The sequence below is a fragment of the Myxine glutinosa genome, chromosome 14, assembly GCF_964187855.1.
Source record: "Myxine glutinosa chromosome 14, kmMyxGlut1.1, whole genome shotgun sequence".
In the NCBI taxonomy this organism is placed as follows: Eukaryota; Metazoa; Chordata; class Myxini; order Myxiniformes; family Myxinidae; genus Myxine; species Myxine glutinosa.
Genome location: NC_136274.1, coordinates 75,284,189 through 75,303,208, shown reverse-complemented (window position 1 = coordinate 75,303,208; position 19,020 = coordinate 75,284,189). Strand labels below are relative to the sequence as shown.

General features: G+C 46.2%; 1 protein-coding gene across 1 annotated transcript in view; it reads right to left on the bottom strand.

Annotated features, from left to right (window-relative positions):
* The window catches only part of LOC137439923 (annexin A2), a 55,527-nt gene that overhangs the window by 5,314 nt on the left and 31,193 nt on the right, over nucleotides 1–19,020 (bottom strand). The window contains exon 6 of the mRNA XM_068136177.2: nucleotides 9,004–9,094. Within this exon, the coding sequence (XP_067992278.2) occupies nucleotides 9,004–9,094 (91 nt within the window). The remainder of the gene's footprint in view (nucleotides 1–9,003; nucleotides 9,095–19,020) is intronic.

The following is a 19,020-nucleotide window of genomic DNA, read 5'->3' as shown; positions in this document are numbered from 1 at the left end:
GCGCTTTCGAAGTGAAGTAATTGTTCGCAATTGTGTTTTTGTCGAAACTGTATTTATCTTTCGGTGTGTGTACCTATAGTGTGTCCTTTGGAAGATTCTCGGTGTTAATCTTTCATACCTGTATAGAAAATCGTCGGTTAATTCGTGTCGCGTCTTTTGAGGCCTTGTCGGCTACCGTGTCCCACCTTGAGGCTTTGTTTTTTCTCTCAGCGGTCCGTCGATTGTGGACCCCAATTACTTTCGTTCTCTCAGTTTTTCCCCAGTCTTTTCACCCCGTACGGCCTTGTTTAAAATCTCAACTCAAAAAAAATATATATATATATTTCCTTCTTTATTCTTATTCGTTGTTCTTATTCGTTTATCTGTTGTTCTTATTCGTTAATTCGTTCTTCGATCACGTGTTTCACCTCCATTTCCCCCAGATAGTTTTCACTGTTAAATTTTAAAATGTTTAAACTTTCCCCTGAAGAACTGTATTCTCTCGTATATTATAACACCTTTTTCTTCTTCTTCTATAAAAGGTTGCTTTCGGCTTGCTCACCAAATCTATTCATTCCAAAAAAAAATTCCATCTCTTACAGTGCCTCTTTCACACATTCCCGAAACTCTCCTGCACTCCACTCCCCCTCCAGCGTTCTCAAAGGTATTTTTGACTCGAAGGTCACAAGAAACTCATTTTGCAATAAATGTTCGTTTCCCATAAATCGTACACTTTCTAAAATCCAATCTCACCCCTCCCCTCCAAATCTTCCCCTTCACCCCTCCCCTCCAAAACTTCCCCATCACCCCTCCCCTCCAAAACTTCCCCATCTCCCCTCCCCTCCAAATCTACCCCCTTGCCCCTCCCCTCCAAATGTTCCCCATCACCCATCTCCTTCAAATCTTCCCCATTGCCCTCCCCTCCAAATCTTCCTCATCGCCCATCCCTTTCAAATCTTCCCCCTTGCCCCTCCCATCCAAATCCTCCCCATCACCCATCCCTTTCAAATCTCCCCCCTTGCCCCTTCCCTCCTAAACTACCCCCACACCCCTCCCCTCCTAGACTCCCCCTCGCCCCTCCCCACCTAGACTCCCTCCTCACCACTCCCCTCCAAATCTCCCCCATCTCCCATCCCTTTCAAATCCCCCCCCTTGTCCCTTCCCTCCGAAACTCCCCCCCTCGCCCCTCCCCTTCAAATCTCCCCACCCTAATTTCTTCTCCATTTCCCCCCTCTCCCCCCTCCTCCTCAAAGTGTCCTCCCTGCTTCTTCCCCTTTCCAACTCTCACCTCAATCTCCCCCAACCTTCTGCCTCGCTCTTCCCCCTCCTCAAATAGCACCTCACTGTGCCTCACCCAATCACCATCAAACCTTTTGTCCGCCCCATCCTTCCCTTTCTCCGAGCTATTCTGAAATCTCTGACACACCTTCAACAGCTCTCCCTACCTCTTCCTCCTCTTCCACATCTTTCCCTACCCCTCCCCCCCCCCCCCCCCTGTTCTGTATCCCTTCCTCTTCATTAACGGTATGGACCTCAAACATCCGGGGCCTTCGCTCAAACTTGACTGATCTCTCCATACAGGTTGCTTCTGACAAACCAGACGCGATCTGCTTCACAGAAACCTTCCTCCTTCATGATGTCTCTGATTCCTTCGTATCTCTCCCGGGTTGCTCCCTCCTCCGGTATGATAGACCTGAGTCTCGTCCTGGAGGTGGGGTTGCTATCTTTATCAAAAACTCTCTTCCTCACTCGCCCTGCACTGCCCTCTTTCCACCCCACCCCCAGGAATACCTTTGGCTACGGCTTCCCCTTCGCTCCCACCTTTTGTTCATATGGGTGTTGTACCGTCCACCAAACAGTGATGACTCCATCTACATCTCACTGTCTGATAATATGGACCAACTTCTATCTACTCATCCCAACTCTCTCTTCCTCATATGTGGTGATTTCAATTGTCACCATGCCAGTTGGCTAGGTGTGGGTACCTCTCTCACCAGCCATGGCTCCTCAGCAAAGGACTTCTGCGACTCACTGGGACTGACACAATCTGTCAATTTCCCGACCCGGATCTCAGTCAACGGAGCATCTTCTCTTCTGGACTTGGTTATGACTAATTTCCCTGAAAATGTCTGCTGCTCTTCTTCTGCTCCAATCGGCTCATCTGATCATGTGCTTGTTAAAGTTGACATCTCTCTGACCATTCTCAGAGAGCCTCCTCAGCGTCAACGAGTCTGGCATTTCACTCAGGCCAACTGGCACGGTCTTCAAGCAGCCATCAATCATCTGGACTGGTCTCCCATCTCGACCGCCTCTGACATCAACTCATCCTGGGAATTCTTCCAAAGTAAATTGCTCTCTCTCATGCACAGATTTATCCCATCTCGTCTTCAGTTGTCATACCCTTCCTCCCATCCATGGTACACGGAATCTTGTGGTGAGGCTATTGCCCAGAAACAACTTGCTTTCGTCTCCTGGAAAGCAAATCCAATGGAAGGAAATCTCATTTCCTTTCACAAAGCCCGAAACAAGTGTGTGTCCACCCTCAGGTGAGCCAGGAAACAATATCTCTCCGTTCTCAGGACTGAACTCTCTTATCTGTCTCCCTTTTCCAAATCCTGGTGGCGTCTGGTCAAATCTGTTTCTGGTGTTTGTTCCCCCTCCATCCCCTCCCTCACCTCAAATGGCCACACGGCTGACTCCGCACGTGAAAAAGCTGAATGCCTCAACTCTGTGTTTGCCTCTAAATCTTGTGTCCCAAACCCATCCCTCTCTGTACCCACCATACCCAGTCGTACCCAGCTGCTCCTGGACTCTGTGTCCTTTCCTCCTGACAAGGTGGAAACGTTTCTGTCAACCCTCGACTCGGATTCTGCAACTGGACCTGACGGCATCAGCCTACGGGTCCTAAAATCCTGTTCCTCCGCCCTTTCACTCCCTCTCTCTGTTCTCTTCACCCTCTCTTTTGCTCAAGGTCATCTGCCATCTGCTTGGAAATCTGCCAACATCACCGCTTTGCACAAAAAAGTGCAAAAACAGATCCCAGCAACTACAGACCAATCAACCTTCTCCCAATTATCAGCAAAGTCATGGAATCCATCATTGCTTCAGATATGAAATCTTTCCTCTTCTCCAATGGCTTGATCTCTGATCATCAATTTGGTTTCAGACCTGGTCACTCTACTCTGGACATGCTGCTTCTGCTTTCTCAACAATGGATGGAGGTCCTGAATGCCAAACAGGAAATTAGAGCTGTCTCCCTTGACATATCACGTGCCTTCGATACGGTCTGGCACCCCGCTCTGCTCACCAAACTCTCCTCTTTTGGTATCCATGGAAATCTCCACGCATGGCTGGCGGACTTCCTCTCCAGTCGTAGTCAACGTGTGGCCCTGAATGGTTTCTCTCATCTCCTCTTCCTGTTCAGGCTGGAGTTCCCAAAGGCAGTGTTCTGGGCCCTGTGCTTTTTCTGGTCTTCATCAATGATCTATCTGACTCTCTTGAAAATCCTCTCTATCTCTTTGCTGATGACTCCACTCTCTGCCGCTCCATTCCTCATCCCTCAGATCGGCAGTCTGCAGCCTCCTCACTCTCTGCAGACCTGGACAAAATCACAGACTGGGCAAACAAGTGGAACATGTCTTTCAATCCTGACAAATCTCACACTCTTACGATGTCTCTCCGAAAAGACCGACTGGACAACCCTCCCATCCACTTTCTGAATAATCCTCTCCAAGAAGTTCTGTCACTCAAGCTTTTGGGTCTCACTATCTGCCATGATCTTTCCTGGGAAAACCACATTTCAAATCTGGCCTCCAAAGCCAGTCGCCAACTGGGCATCCTCCGTCGTGCGAAGTCCTTCCTTGGCACACCTGAGCTCCTCACCACATACAAGGCTTTCATCCGCAGCTCAATGGAATACTGCTCTCCCCTCTGGGCTGGTGCTCCTGCCTCACACCGAGCTCGTCTTCACGCTATTGAAACCAAAGCATTCAGAATCATTGGAATCTCACGCGATGAAGCTAACTCCAAGGGCCTTTCACTCACTCACCGCAGGCAGGTTGGTGGTCTTTCCGTCTTCTACCGACTCCTCTCTGGCCTTGCCTCCCCAGCTCTCTCTGGGCTCTGTCCCCTAAATATTCCTACAGGTCGCACAAGATCTGCCTGCAACCCTCTTATGGTTAAACTGCCAAAATCAAGACTCTCTGCTCACCTTCACTCCTTCATTCCTCTTTTCTCCCGCCTCTGGAACAAACTCCCTCACTCTCTTCAATCCCACTCCACCCTCCAGGTCTTTAAAACAGCTGTTCACCACCATCTCTTATCCTCCCCCATCCAAAACCTTGATCTTTTCTACCCCCGCTAATTTCACCCCAATTCCACTTTTTTGAAATACCAACTTCTGTCCTGGAAGTCCTTGGTGTCCTTGTGCTTTATACTTCTCCCCCCCCCCCCCCCCTCTCCCTCCCACACATCTCCCTGCTCTCAAATGTTGTGTTTGTGTGCTTCCCATTCTCTCCCCGTCTTGTCTTCCGCTCCCTCTTTTTATATATTTTGTTTGTCTGGTTGATTTGTTTGTGAAGTAAATGTTTGCTCTTTCACGAGCCTCGATTCAGTATATCAAAAAAAATTTAAAAAAAATTTAAAAAAAGGAATGAATAAGCACAATTACCATTGTTGAGGGCCTCATGTTCCTGGTGGTACCTGTGCTGTCGGACACACGAGGGGGAATGTTGGCCAAACCTTATTGTCCGCATTGCACCTGTTCATGCCATCAGTGGTCTCTCGTGCGGCAATGATTGATTTTATATCTTGTTAAGAACTTGATCACAGTGACTTCCAACCTTACCTGTTGTAATGTTAAAGGAATTCTACATGCAGGTATGGGCAGATTTACCATGCACTGTGAAAACATCACAGGTCGGCTTGAGACCAGGTGCACTGAGGATGTGCGCGTTTTCCATTACAACAGGAAATGGTACAACCAATCACACCGAGTCCTTCGTGCTCAATCCTTCAATCTACTAAAAGCAGTGAGGAAGAATCCATGGATTTTTTTGAGCTAGTGTGAGTATCATAACCCCTACCTCCCTCCCCAAGACATACCTACATCTTTTCATTTTCTTACAACCCCACCTGCCTACCCCGAAATAGATATCACCTATAAATGACAAAAATTCTCTTTGGTTGCACACACACTTTCTCTCCTCAAAGATTGTCGGTGGCACTGAAGCACCTTCCCGAGCATAGGTGCTCACTCTGGAGGTCTGGTCTATTATGACTAGGTGGTCTGGTCTATTATGACTAGGTGGTCTGGTCTATTATGACTAGGTGGTCTGGTCTATTATGACTAGGTGGTCTGGTCTATTATGACTAGGTGGTCTGGTCTATTATGACTAGATGGTCTGGTTTATTATGACTAGGTGGTCTGGTTTATTATGACTAGGTGGTCTGGTTTATTATGACTAGGTCGTCTGGTCTATTATGACGAGGTGGTCTGGTTTATTATGACTAGGTGGTCTGGTCTATTATGACTAGGTGGTCTGGTTTATTATGACTAGGTCGTCTGGTCTATGATGACTAGGTGGTCTGTTTTAGTATGACTAGGTGGTCTGTTTTATTATGACTCGGTGGTCTGGTCTATTATGACTAGGTGGTCTGGTCTATTATGACTAGGTGGTCTGGTTTATTATGACTAGATGGTCTGGTTTATTATGACTAGGTGGTCTGGTTTATTATGACTAGGTGGTCTGGTTTATTATGACTAGGTCGTCTGGTCTATTATGACGAGGTGGTCTGGTTTATTATGACTAGGTGGTCTGGTCTATTATGACTAGGTGGTCTGGTTTATTATGACTAGGTCGTCTGGTCTATGATGACTAGGTGGTCTGTTTTATTATGACTAGGTGGTCTGGTCTATTATGACTAGGTGGTCTGCTTTTTATGACTAGGTGGTCTGGTCTATTATGACTAGGTGGTCTGCTTTATTATGACTAGGTGGTCTGGTTTATTATGACTAGGTGGTCTGGTCTATTATGACTAGGTGGTCTGGTCTATTATGACTAGGTGGTCTGGTCTATTATGACTAGGTAGTCTGGTCTATTATGACTAGGTGGTCTGTTTTATTATGACTAGGTGGTCTGTTTTATTACTACTCGGTGATCTGGTCTATTATGACTAGGTGGTCTGGTCTATTATGACTAGGTGGTCTGGTCTATGATGACTAGGTGGTCTGGTCTATTATGACTAGGTGGTCTGGTCTATTATGACTAGGTGGTCTGTTTTATTATGACTAGGTGGTCTGGTCTATTATGACTAGGTGGTCTGTTTTATTATGACTAGGTGGTCTGTTTTATTATGACTAGGTGGTCTGGTCTATTATGACAAGGTGGTCTGGTCTATGATGACTAGGTGGTCTGTTTTATTATGACTAGGTTGTCTGGTCTATTATGACTAGGTGGTCTGGTCTATGATGACTATGTGGTCTGGTCTATTATGACTAGGTGGTCTGTTTTAGTATGACTAGGTGGTCTGTTTTATTATGACTCGGTGGTCTGGTCTATTATGACTAGGTGGTCTGGTCTATTATGACTAGGTGGTCTGGTCTATTATGACTAGGTAGTCTGGTCTATTATGACTAGGTGGTCTGTTTTATTATGACTAGGTGGTCTGTTTTATTACTACTCGGTGATCTGGTCTATTATGACTAGGTGGTCTGGTCTATTATGACTAGGTGGTCTGGTCTATGATGACTAGGTGGTCTGGTCTATTATGACTAGGTGGTCTGGTCTATTATGACTAGGTGGTCTGTTTTATTATGACTAGGTGGTCTGGTCTATTATGACTAGGTGGTCTGTTTTATTATGACTAGGTGGTCTGTTTTATTATGACTAGGTGGTCTGGTCTATTATGACAAGGTGGTCTGGTCTATGATGACTAGGTGGTCTGTTTTATTATGACTAGGTTGTCTGGTCTATTATGACTAGGTGGTCTGGTCTATGATGACTATGTGGTCTGGTCTATTATGACTAGGTGGTCTGGTCTATTCTGACTAGGTGGTCTGTTTTATTATGACTAGGTGGTCTGGTCTATTATGACTATGTGGTCTGGTCTATTATGACTAGGTGGTCTGGTCTATTCTGACTAGGTGGTCTGTTTTATTATGAGTAGGTGGTCTGGTCTATTATGACTAGGTGGTCTGGTCTATTATGACTAGGTGGTCTGGTCTATGATGACTAGGTGGTCTGGTCTATGATGACTATGTGGTCTGGTCTATTATGACTAGGTGGGCTGGTCTATTCTGACTAGGTGGTCTGTTTTATTATGACTAGGTGGTCTGGTCTATTATGACTAGGTGGTCTGGTCTATTCTGACTAGGTGGTCTGTTTTATTATGACTAGGTGGTCTGGTCTATTATGATGAGGTGGTCTGGTCGGTTATGACTAGGTGGTCTGGTCTATTATGACTAGGTGGTCTGGTCTATTATGACTAGGTGGTCTGGTCCATTATGACGAGGTGGTCTGGTCTATTTTGACTAGGTGGTCTGGTCGATTATGACTAGGTAGTCTGGTCTATTATGACTAGGTGGTCTGGTATATTATGACTAGGTGGTCTCCTCTATTATGACTAGATGGTCTGGTCTATTATGACTAGGTGGTCTGGTCTATTATGACTCGATGGTCTGCTCTATTATGACGAGGTGGTCTGGTCTATTATGACTAGGTGGTCTGGTATATTATGACTAGGTGGTCTGGTTTATTATGACTAGATGGTCTGGTTTATTATGACTAGGTGGTCTGGTCTATTATGACTTGGTGGTCTGGTCTATGATGACTAGGTGGTCTGGTCTATTATGACTAGGTGGTCTGGTCTATTATCACTCGGTGGTCTGGTTTATGATGATTAGGTAGTCTGGTTTATTATGACTAGGTGGTCTGGTCTATTATGACTAGGGGGTCTGTTTTGTTATGACTAGGTGGTCTGGTCTATTATAACTAGGTGGTCTGGTCTATTATGACTAGGGGGTCTGTTTTGTTATGACTAGGTGGTCTGGTTTATTATGACTAGGTGGTCTGGTCTATTATGACTAGGTGGTCTGCTTTATTATGACTAGGTGGTCTGGTCTATTATGACTAGGTGGTCTGCTTTTTATGACTAGGTGGTCTGGTCTATTATGACTAGGTGGTCTGCTTTATTATGACTAGGTGGTCTGGTTTATTATGACTAGGTGGTCTGGTCTATTATGACTAGGTGGTCTGGTTTATTATGAGTAGGTGGTCTGGTCTATGATGACTAGGGGGTCTGGTCTATTATGACTAGGTGGTCTGGTCTATTATGACTAGGTGGTCTGGTTTATTATGACTAGGTGGTCTGGTCTATTATGACTAGGTGGTCTGGTCTATTATGACTAGGTGGTCTGGTTTATTATGACTAGGTGGTCTGGTCTATTATGACTAGGTGGTCTGGTTTATTATGAGTAGGTGGTCTGGTCTATTATGACTAGGTGGTCTGGTCTATTATGACTAGGTGGTCTGGTTTATTATGACTAGGTGGTCTGGTCTATTATGACTAGGTGGTCTGGTTTATTATGAGTAGGTGGTATGGTCTATTATGACTTGGTGGTCTGGTTTATTATGACTAGGTGCTCTGGTTTATTATGACTAGGTGGTCTGGTTTATTATGACTAGGTGGTCTGGTCTATTATGACTAGGTGGTCTGCCATTGCCTTCCCAGCAGTAGTTAGGGCAGGGATTTGTAATTTTACGTCAATCCGAGGGACAGCACACGCATTGATGAATCGCCCTACCTGTGAATCACCAGGATGACAGTCACAGTGTGTAGCTGGGTCGGGATTCAAAGCCAGGCGAGACATCTTACAGGTAAGTGTGCATACCTCTATGCCATCCTGCCAGCCCAACTGCATATTCCATAACCAATCAAATGCGTTTTTTTTTGTTTGTTTGTTTTTTTTAAAACTAATTTTTGATGTAATTGATGACGAAGGCCATGACTCCAGACGATGCTTACCTGCCTTGTACACCTTCACGATCTCCTTGAGCTCGGCATTGGAGCGCGACACCAGGATCTCATTGAGCGTGTCCTCGCACGTCCCCGCGCCCTGCGTACAAAGAACATTGAAGGACACCAAGTCAACCATGTTCTTTACATAACGATACACATTCCATTTCAAAACCCCAGATGAGGGCCACACCATCCATGGTCGAAACGTCCGATCTGGGATAAAGCGTCCGGTTCGTAGCGTTTATGCATTCTTTCAAACTCACGAGTTCTGCACCTGTTGTAACAAGTTTCATATTTTACAGATACCTATTGCAATTGCAAGATCAATGTAGCTGTCTTGCTCTCATGTATCTGCCATACTCGGCTGTACCTGGCACACTTACACACGCACCTCAATGGTATCTGTGACCACAGAGATCAAGGGAGACGCGACATCGACGCCATTTTAATGATGTGGTTATGGTGGTTCCGGCATTCACAAGATGTTCAAGGCAAAGCGAGCTAGGATATCCGGCCGAGCACGACAGGGGAACGGCCAGACAGGTTGGCAAGCTCGGTCATGATAGTCCGTCGTCAAGGAAGTTAAACACTACCATCAGTGTCGGGTAGAAGGATTAGTACAAATGTTTCCAAATACCAAATCACCGCATATTCAGCGCTATCCGTCACCGACTAATCCGCCATCACACAGTTATACTTATGATTCAACCAAGGGGAGAGTGTCCATGATCTGGGAAAGATGAGACAACCCAAGTAGAGTAGAATGAACATCGTCCAAAAATGATGAACACCCCATCAGACATGTTAGGTTTTTTGCATACCAAGTCGAGGCTCATGTAAGAGCTAACACATATAACATGACTAACTAACTCCGAAGAGAGCTGGAGACAAGAGGGAGAGAGAGAGAGAGAAGCACAACAACAGTGGATAACAGGGACATCGGGAGATCTGTTGAAGAGAGAGAGGGCTTGGGTGGGGTACGTAGGATAAACAAGATGGGGACACCACAAGGGCTTTCAGGAGATAAAACAGGGAATTTGAAAAAGGTGGATTTGGGGTGTGTTAACGGGGGTAGAAAAGATCAAGGTTTTGGATGGGGGAAGATAAGAGATGGTGGTGAACAGCTGTTTTAAAGAGCTGGAGGGAGGAGTGGGATTGAAGAGAGTGAGGGAGTTTGTTCCAGAGGCGGGAGAAAACAGGAATGAAGGAGTGAAGGTGAGCAGAGAGTCTTGATTTTGGTACTTTCACCAAAAGAGGGTTGCAGGCAGATCTTGTGCGACCTGTCGGAATATTTGGGGGACAGAGCCCAGAGAGAGCTGGGGGAGCAAGGCCGGAGAGGAGTCGGTAGAAGACGGAAAGACCACCTACCTGACTGCGGTGATTAAGTGAAAGGCCCTCGGAGATAGCGTCATCGCGGGAGATTCCAATGATTCTGAACGCTTTGGTTTCAACCGCGTGAGCCGAGCTAGGTGTGAGGCAGGAGCACAAGCCCAGAGGGGAGAGCAGTACTCCATTGAGCTGCGGATGAAAGACCTGTATGTGGATAGGAGCTCAGGTGTGCCAAGGAAGGACGGAGGATGCCCAGTCGGCGACTGGCTTTGGAAATGTGGTTTTCCCAAGAAAGATCATGGCAGATAGTGAGACCCAAAAGCTTGAGTGACAGAACTTCTTCGAGAGGATTGTTGAGAAAGTCGATGGGCGGTTTGTCCAGTTGGTCTTTTTGGAGAGACATCGTAAGATTTGTAACGACCTGGATGTCGAGAAGAGAGGTGATGAAAGCATTCAAGGTTTATAAACCCCTGATAACGATCTTAAGCAAAAGAGAAAAGTTTGACTTCAGTTGTGGGGAAGGTGTTGGAGACTAATTGGGAACCACATGAGGAACCATTTAAATAAATTAAAATTAAGTAAAGGCAGTCAGCATGGGTTTACCAAATGTAGATCTTGTCTGACAAATTTTTTAGAGTTCTATGAAGTAGTTTCTGATTGGGTGCAGAGGGTAATGCAGTGGACATGGTAGATCTAGACTTCCAAAAGGCATTTGATAAGGTCACACATAGGAGGTTGTTAACAAAGTTCAGAACTTGTGCAGTGGCTGGTAGAGTAACTAACTGGGTTGGAAACTGGATTAATGATAGGAAGCAAAGAGTGGCTATGATTGGGAGGATGTAAGTAATGGGGCACCTTAGGGTAGGGGTCAGTACTGGGACCATTATTAGTCCCCTACCGGTGTACACCGGAGGGGACTATAGGTTTGCACTCCGTCCGTCAGTCTGTCAGTCCGTCCATCCGTCACACAAAGAACTGTTTTCCGGACTTTTTTTCTAAACTCTTAATGCTAATGATTTCAAACTTGGTGCATGGTTTCCTCATGATAAGTTACAGATCAAGTTCGAACTTCACGACGTTTCGATCATTTTTGACAAAGTTATGGCACTTTGAACTTTGGTAATTTCCCCAACAGTTTTGCGGACGACAGACTGCCGGAAGGGGACATGTATTGCAGCGCAATACTCAGAATGCTTGTTAGTCCCCTACCGGTGTACAGGGACTATAGGTTTGCACGCCGTCCCTCCGTCCGTCAGTCTGTCAGTCCGTCAGTCCGTCACGCAAAGAACAGTTTTCCGGACTTCTTTTCTAAACTCTTAATGCTAATGATTTCAAACTTGGCGCATGGTTTCCTCATGATAAGTTACAGATCAAGTTCGAACTTCACGACGTTTCGATCATTTTTGACAAAGTTATGGCACTTTGAACTGGGAATTCTGATAATTCTGATGATCCTTAACTCAGTGCCATTTTAAGTTTTCATTTCCTTTAAAAACCAAATTCTCTGCAATAATAGGACCGATTGAGATCAAATTTCACCATAGGAGGGACTCGGTCTGTAGAATATTTTAATGGTAATTATGACGTCACAGGTCACGTGGTTCGGGCGCCATATTGTTTTTCGTGAAAACACGAAAACCCCTTTTTCTCTGCAACGGCTGAACAGATCGAGGCCAAACTTTGCAGACAGAATCGCATACCCATGACGAACAAAAAAGTCAGCGAGCATGACGTCATGCGTCACATGGTTTCAGAGTTATGACGTTCTTAAGCATGAACCTTTAAAACCGAGCCCCTCCCTCATATTTGATCCAATCGAGGGGAAACTTCACAGATCTGTTGAACATGTCAGTCTACTAAAATGTCCTTTTGGAATTTGCGATAGCTCACGTGGTTTGGCAGATATCGTTAATTAAACGAAAATATTAAAAAAATGGATATCTCTTGAATCGCTTTATTGATCGACGTGAAACGTCATCTATATAATAATAGCGTAAGGACTCGACTTTGTTATCCCTTTTACGCTGCACCCAGTGACCCGATGCCCACGGCACTAATGGATTTACGATCTACGAACCGCGCTCTTTGTTTATCACGTACAGCCATACTCGAAAAATCTGAATTAGCCGACGTTGGGGCCCAAAAGCATCCGATTAACTGCCGATACGATGCCATCTTACGACGCCATCGTATTGGCGTCTGCTGGGCGAAGGCGAAGCAAGCCGTCCGCTGATTGGACAGGCGAAGGCGAAAGCAAGCCGTCCACTGAGTGGACAATCCAGAGCATGCATTTCTGCCGGTGTCGGCGATCGTTGTTCATATACGCACTCTTCATTATCATCTTTCTTCCTAACTCTTACTCGGACAAGCAAATCCCCTGTGCCATCCATAATGGTACACTCTATCCATACACCACATCCTCCCTTCCGTGGATGTTCCACGGGTTTCGGCTAGTACTATAGTAGACGTCATGAAGAGTAACAAGTGTGCAAAATTTCAAGATGATTGGATGTACGGTCTGGAAGCTAGAAGTTGTTATTGCATGAAGAAGAAGAGGCGTCATGTGTGCGGATTTAATTATCACATGTACAGACTGAAAACATCGTTGGACATGACCTGTCGCGGTCATTTTAACCTCAAATAAAATTCTAATTTAAGATTTGTCAATAGCTGAGGTATATTAACAAACGAATAAAACAGATTTGGTCAAATTCTGACTTTTTTAACTCGATCGCATTTGACAGAGTTGTGACAAGCTGAGGAAGAAGAAACCTCGCATTGGCTTCTCCAATGTGCCATAAAAAATGGATATCTCTTGAATCGCTAGTACCTCAGACCGTGAGTTGGTAATTATATAATTCACACAGTGCAATACGTGCAGGCTGCTCCACGGAGCGACCTTGCGGGCTTATCAACGAGGCGAGGCGTGACACACGTGTCTCAGCATACCTCAGATCAAGTTTGAAAACCAGCATCAACAGTGCATAAATTTGCATATTCGATCATTTTTGACAAAGTTATGGCACTTTGAACTTTGGTAGGGGACATGTATTGCAGCGCAATACTCAGAATGCTTGTTATTCATAGTTTACATCAATGATTTGGATCGTCGGGTTAAGAATCAATATTCTCAATTTTCAGATGACAAAAAGATTGAGAGAGAGGGAGTAAATATTTATTTATCTTATTGAACGAGAGAAAGAGGGAGAGAGACAGAAGAAGGAATGAGAGAGAAGGGATAGAGGGTAGAGGAGTGGGGGAGGGAGAGAGAGGATAGAGATTCGAGAGGAGTGGGAGGAGGAAGGGAGAGAGGGAGGGGGTGGGAGAGTGGAGAGGAGGGAGAGAGAGAGAGAGAGGGGATAGAGATTCGAGAGGAGTGGGAGGAGGAAGGGAGAGAGGGAGGGGTGGGAGAGTGGAGAGGAGGGAGAGAGAGAGGGGGGGATAGAGATTCGAGAGGAGTGGGAGGAGGAAGGGAGAGAGGGAGGGGGTGGGAAAGTGGAGAGGAGGTAGAGGGAGAGAGAGAGAAGAGGGAGAGAGAGAGAGAAGAGGGAGAGAGAGGAGGGAGAGAGAGAGAGAGGGGGTGGGTGAGTGGAGAGGAGGGGTAGAGAGAGAAGAGGGAGAGTAGAGAGGAGTGGGGGAGGAAGGGAGAGAGGGAGGGGGTGGGCGAGTGGAGAGGAGGGATAGAGAGAGAAGAGGGAGAGAGAGAAAGAGAAGAGAAGAGAAGAGGGAGAGAGGGGAAGAGGGAGAGAGAAGAGGGAGAGTCGAGAGAAGAGGGAGAGTCGAGAGAAGTGGGGGAGGAAGACACAGAGAGGAGGGATAGAGAGTAGCGAGGAGTGGGAGGAGGAAGGGAGAGAGGGAGGGGGTGGGTGAGTGGAGAGGAGGGGTAGAGAGAGAAGAGGGAGAGTAGAGAGGAGTGGGGGAGGAAGGGAGAGAGGGAGGGGGTGGGCGAGTGGAGAGGAGGGATAGAGAGAGAAGAGGGAGAGTAGCGAGGAGTGGGAGGAGGAAGGGAGAGAGGGAGGGGGTGGGCGAGTGGAGAGGAGGGATAGAGAGAGAAGAGGGAGAGTAGCGAGGAGTGGGAGGAGGAAGGGAGAGAGGGAGGGGGTGGGCGAGTGGAGAGGAGGGATAGAGAGAGAAGAGGGAGAGTAGCGAGGAGTGGGAGGAGGAAGGGAGAGAGGGAGGGGGTGGGCGAGTGGAGAGGAGGGATAGAGAGAGAAGAGGGAGAGTAGCGAGGAGTGGGAGGAGGAAGGGAGAGAGGGAGGGGGTGGGCGAGTGGAGAGGAGGGATAGAGAGAGAAGAGGGAGAGTAGAGAGGAGTGGGGGAGGAAGGCAGAAAATAGAGAGGAGAGAGAGAGAGAGGAGGGATAGAGAGTCGAGACATACTTTAAATGAACTTGGCAAAGTATTGACAGACGCAGTTTAACGTGAAGAAATATAATTTACTGGTGATGGGGAAGAATAATTTAAATAGGGAAATAAAATGTTTGTAGGTTGTAGAATTAAATTCACTAGAAACACCCCTCGCTCTGGCAGGATCACTTGGACGATGCCATGAACTGCACAGTGGAACATTGTGTCATCTCCACAGATGACTTGCAATACCCCGTGCCACCACCACCAATAGGTGGCGCTATAAGGTACACGTAGAAAATTTGCTTCGTCCACGTCCACACCTCCGCCATGAACCCCTCCCCCCAAACAAGGCCGCACAATTTTTTAACACCTACAACCTACCCATGCACACCCAAAGTAGCACCACCAACGCTCCACTCATTCCGTGCAGCAGTTTAGCAGTGCATAAAAGCCAAAGAAACACACAAAGAATCCGAATTATAATGATGATGATGATGATGATGATGATGATGAATGTGTACCTGCAAGCATTTGGAGTAGACCGACTAGGGGCACACGGATATTGGCAGGACTGGTTATGAGGTGTATGTTTGAATGGGTGGTTGTGGTTGTGGTTGTGGTTGTGCATGTGTCGTGATTGTGAAATTGTGATGTCTGAACGTTTCCATTTCAACAGTGAATGTGCTGTCCGTGTTTTTCAATCCTCACTCTACAACCACCAGTCCCGAAAAAAAAGAAATAATAAAAAATAATTTAGTTTTAAAAACAACATGGCAATGTCCATGCAATGTCCCCAGACAAGCCTCTCCCAGACAAGCCTCCCCCAGACAAGCCTCCCCCAGACAAGCCTCCCCCAGACAAGCCTCCCCCAGACAAGACTCCCCCAGATAAGCCTCCCCCAGATAAGCCTCCCCCAGACAAGCCTCCTTCAGACAAGACTCCCCCATACAAGACTCCCCCATACAAGCCTCCCCCATACAAGACACCCCCAGACAAGCCTCCCCCAGACAAGCCTCCCCCAGACAAGCCTCCCCCAGATAAGCGTCCCCCAGATAAGCCTCCCACAGACAAGCCACCTTCAGACAAGACTCCCCCAGACAAGCCTCCCCCAGACAAGACTCCCCCAGATAAGCCTCCCACAGACAAGCCTCCTTCAGACAAGACTCCCCCAGACAAGCCTCCCCCAGACAAGCCTCCCCCAGACAAGCCTCCCCCAGACAAGCCTCCCCCAGACAAGCCTCCCCCAGACAAGCCTCCCCCAGACAAGCCTCCCCCAGAGGAATTTGATAAAACTTCTCGACCAAATTAACGTGTTGATGGAGTCCAGGCAGGATGGGCCAAATGGCCTTCTGCTGTGTCCAAATTCCATGCGTATCCTTGTAAATGAAATAACTTTTCAAAATTCGGTGAAGTTCTGATTAAATATGCAACAATGTCCCCCACAATGCCCCCCCATCTCCATAATCCAGCAAACCCTCAAGCAAACTCGAACATCCGGCCTTACCCTTACTCATCTGAATAAATCCAACCAATAATTTGCAAATCACGAGCCCAACCTCCGCTCTTTCTCCACCAATCATCATTTGGACCTCCACTCACACATTTGACAAAATAACATGTATGGGCTCGCTTCTCACATCACAACTAAAGGGCCAAATTGAGGCCACGGTCCCAGCTCGCCCCTATTAAGCCGGAAAACGTTGAGCAGCCCAAGCCAAGACACACACACAGGCCCAGTAGTGACTCATCGGCATTTTCCTGGAAACGCACACAATATGGATTCCGGGCCCCAGTATTTTCCCCTTTTGCAAAACACTATTTTCCGACTTCTCTTTCTCCTTTGACTCTTGCCAGAACCACACCCGGCTGGGAGAGCATTCCGACACTCCGGGCATCAACCGCAATGAATCTTACCAGTGACGACCTCCTAACGTAGCTGAATACACATCTTGAACCTTCATGGCTCTACAGGATCTCATGTTAGTCGATGTACTGTATTCAGGGATTATTTTCTGGGGGGGGGTTATAACACAAGTACATGTACAGTGCGTTCGAAAAGTATTCACACCCCTTAACTTTTTCACATTTTGTGTTACAGCCTGAATTTAAACTGGATTAAATTGAGATTTTTGTCACTGATCTTCGTCAAGTCAAGTCAAGATCTATTTTTTTCAAGTGGATTTTTTTTTTTAGAGATTTTTTACAAAGTAATTAAAAATAAAAAAATTAAAAATCTTGAGTCAATAAGTATTCACCCCCTTTGCTATGACACTCCAAATTGAGCTCAGGTGCATCCAATTTCCTTTAATCATCCTTGAGATGTCTTCACAACCTTATTGGAGTCCACCTGTGGCCAATTCAATTGTTTGGACATGGTTTAGAAAGAAATACACCTTTCTATATAAGGTCCCAAGAGCCTGGTGTTGGCTTAGCGGTTAGGGTGCCGGCTTGGGATCCTAGGATCCTGGGTTCAAATCCTGGTCGATTGCTGAATTAACGCCAGGGGTGTGCTGATTTAGCCTGTCGGGGTCGGAAAATTGAGTACCAGCTCACTGGTGATCCCCTGTGTGTCGCAAAAGGTGACTAACAGGGTTGGTGGCAGGAAGAGCATCCGGCTGTAAATCATTGCTTCAAAAAAGGGGACCACGTTTCCCAAAAAAAGGCCAACCCCTGCTCTGCGGGGAAAATGGCCTCTAAAGGTGTTTTTTTATTTATAAGGTCCCACAGTTGATGGTGCATGTCAGAGCAGAAACTCTACCATGAAGTCCAAGGAACTGTCCATAGAACTCTAAGATAGAATTGTGAGGAGGCATAGATCTGGGGAGGGGTATAAACCAATTTCTAGAGTGTGAAAGTTTTCAAGAGCACAGTGAGCTCCATCATTCGGAAATGGAAAGAATATGGAACTACCCAGACTATACCTGGAGCTGGCCATCCGACCAAACTGAGAAACCAGGCAAGAAGAACCTTGGTCAGGGAGGTGACGAAGAATCCAATGACCACTCCGACAGAACTACAAAATTCCTTGGCTGAGATGGGAGAACCTTCAGGAAGGACAACAGTGTCTGCAGCACTTCACAAATCTAGGCTTCATGGGAGTGTCCAGAAGCATGAGAAAAAAGATTATATGGTCTGATGAGATGAAAATGGAATTCTTCGGCCTTATGAGCTGAACATCATCCCTACCCTGAAGAATGGTGGTAGCAGCATCATGCTATGGGGATGCTTTTCAGTGGCAGGGACGAGGAGACTTGTAAGGATAGAGGGAAGAACGAATGGAGCCAAATACAGGCAAATCTTTTCTTTAGGAGAACCTGCTTCAGAGTGCAAAAGACCTTGGGCTGCATCGAGGATTTACGTTCCAACAGGACAATGACCCCAAGCACACAGCCAAAGCAACAATGGAATAACCTCAGAACAAGAATGTGAAAGTCCGTGAGTGGCCCAGCCAAAGCCCAGACTTGAATCCCATTGAGAATCTGTGGAAAGACTTGAAGATTGCTGTTCACCGACGCTCCCCATCCAACTTGACAAAGCTTGAGCCAATCTGCAAGAAAGAATCGGCGAAACTCCCAAAATCCAGATGTACAAAGCTGATACAGACATACCCAAAAAGACTCAAAGCTGCAATTGCTGCCAAAGGCACTTATACGAAGTATTGACTCAGGGGGCTGAATACTTAGGTAAATTAGATATTGTATATTTCATTTTTAATTACGTTGTAAAAAAAATTTACAAAAAAATTCCACTTTGTCTCCCTGGGTTATTATGTGCAGATCAATGACAAAAAATCTCAATAAAATTCATTTTAAATTCAGGGTGTAACACAAGAAATTGTGAAAACGTCAAAGGATGTAAAATACTTTCTGATGGCACTGCATGTCTGGATGGACAGGTGTCCCTTTTGTTAAAGAAGCTGGGCCTTTTAAAAATGTTATAAACGGATGTAGTTACCTCTGCCACCACAGGTGGGCAGAGGTTATGTTTCCACCCCTGTCTGTCTATCTGAAAAAGTTATGGGTGGATTCAGACGAAATTTGATGGACAGGTTGTGTGTGTGATAAGGAAGAATTGATTGGATTTTGGTGAAGATCCGAATCTGGATACAGATCAGAGAATGTTTTAAGTGATTCTTCACCATTGGATGATAGGGACAAAATCGATATATAGCACGATATCTCAAAAAGTTGTGACGGATTATGACAAAACTTGGTAGATGAGTTGGTTAGATGACAAGAACAAGCCGATTAGGTCCGAATCCAGATCCGGCCTATCTGTGGGATACAAAATGCAAACTGTTCAGCCTGGTGGAGGTATGTGCTCTCCCGAGTAGCGTTCTAGTTTA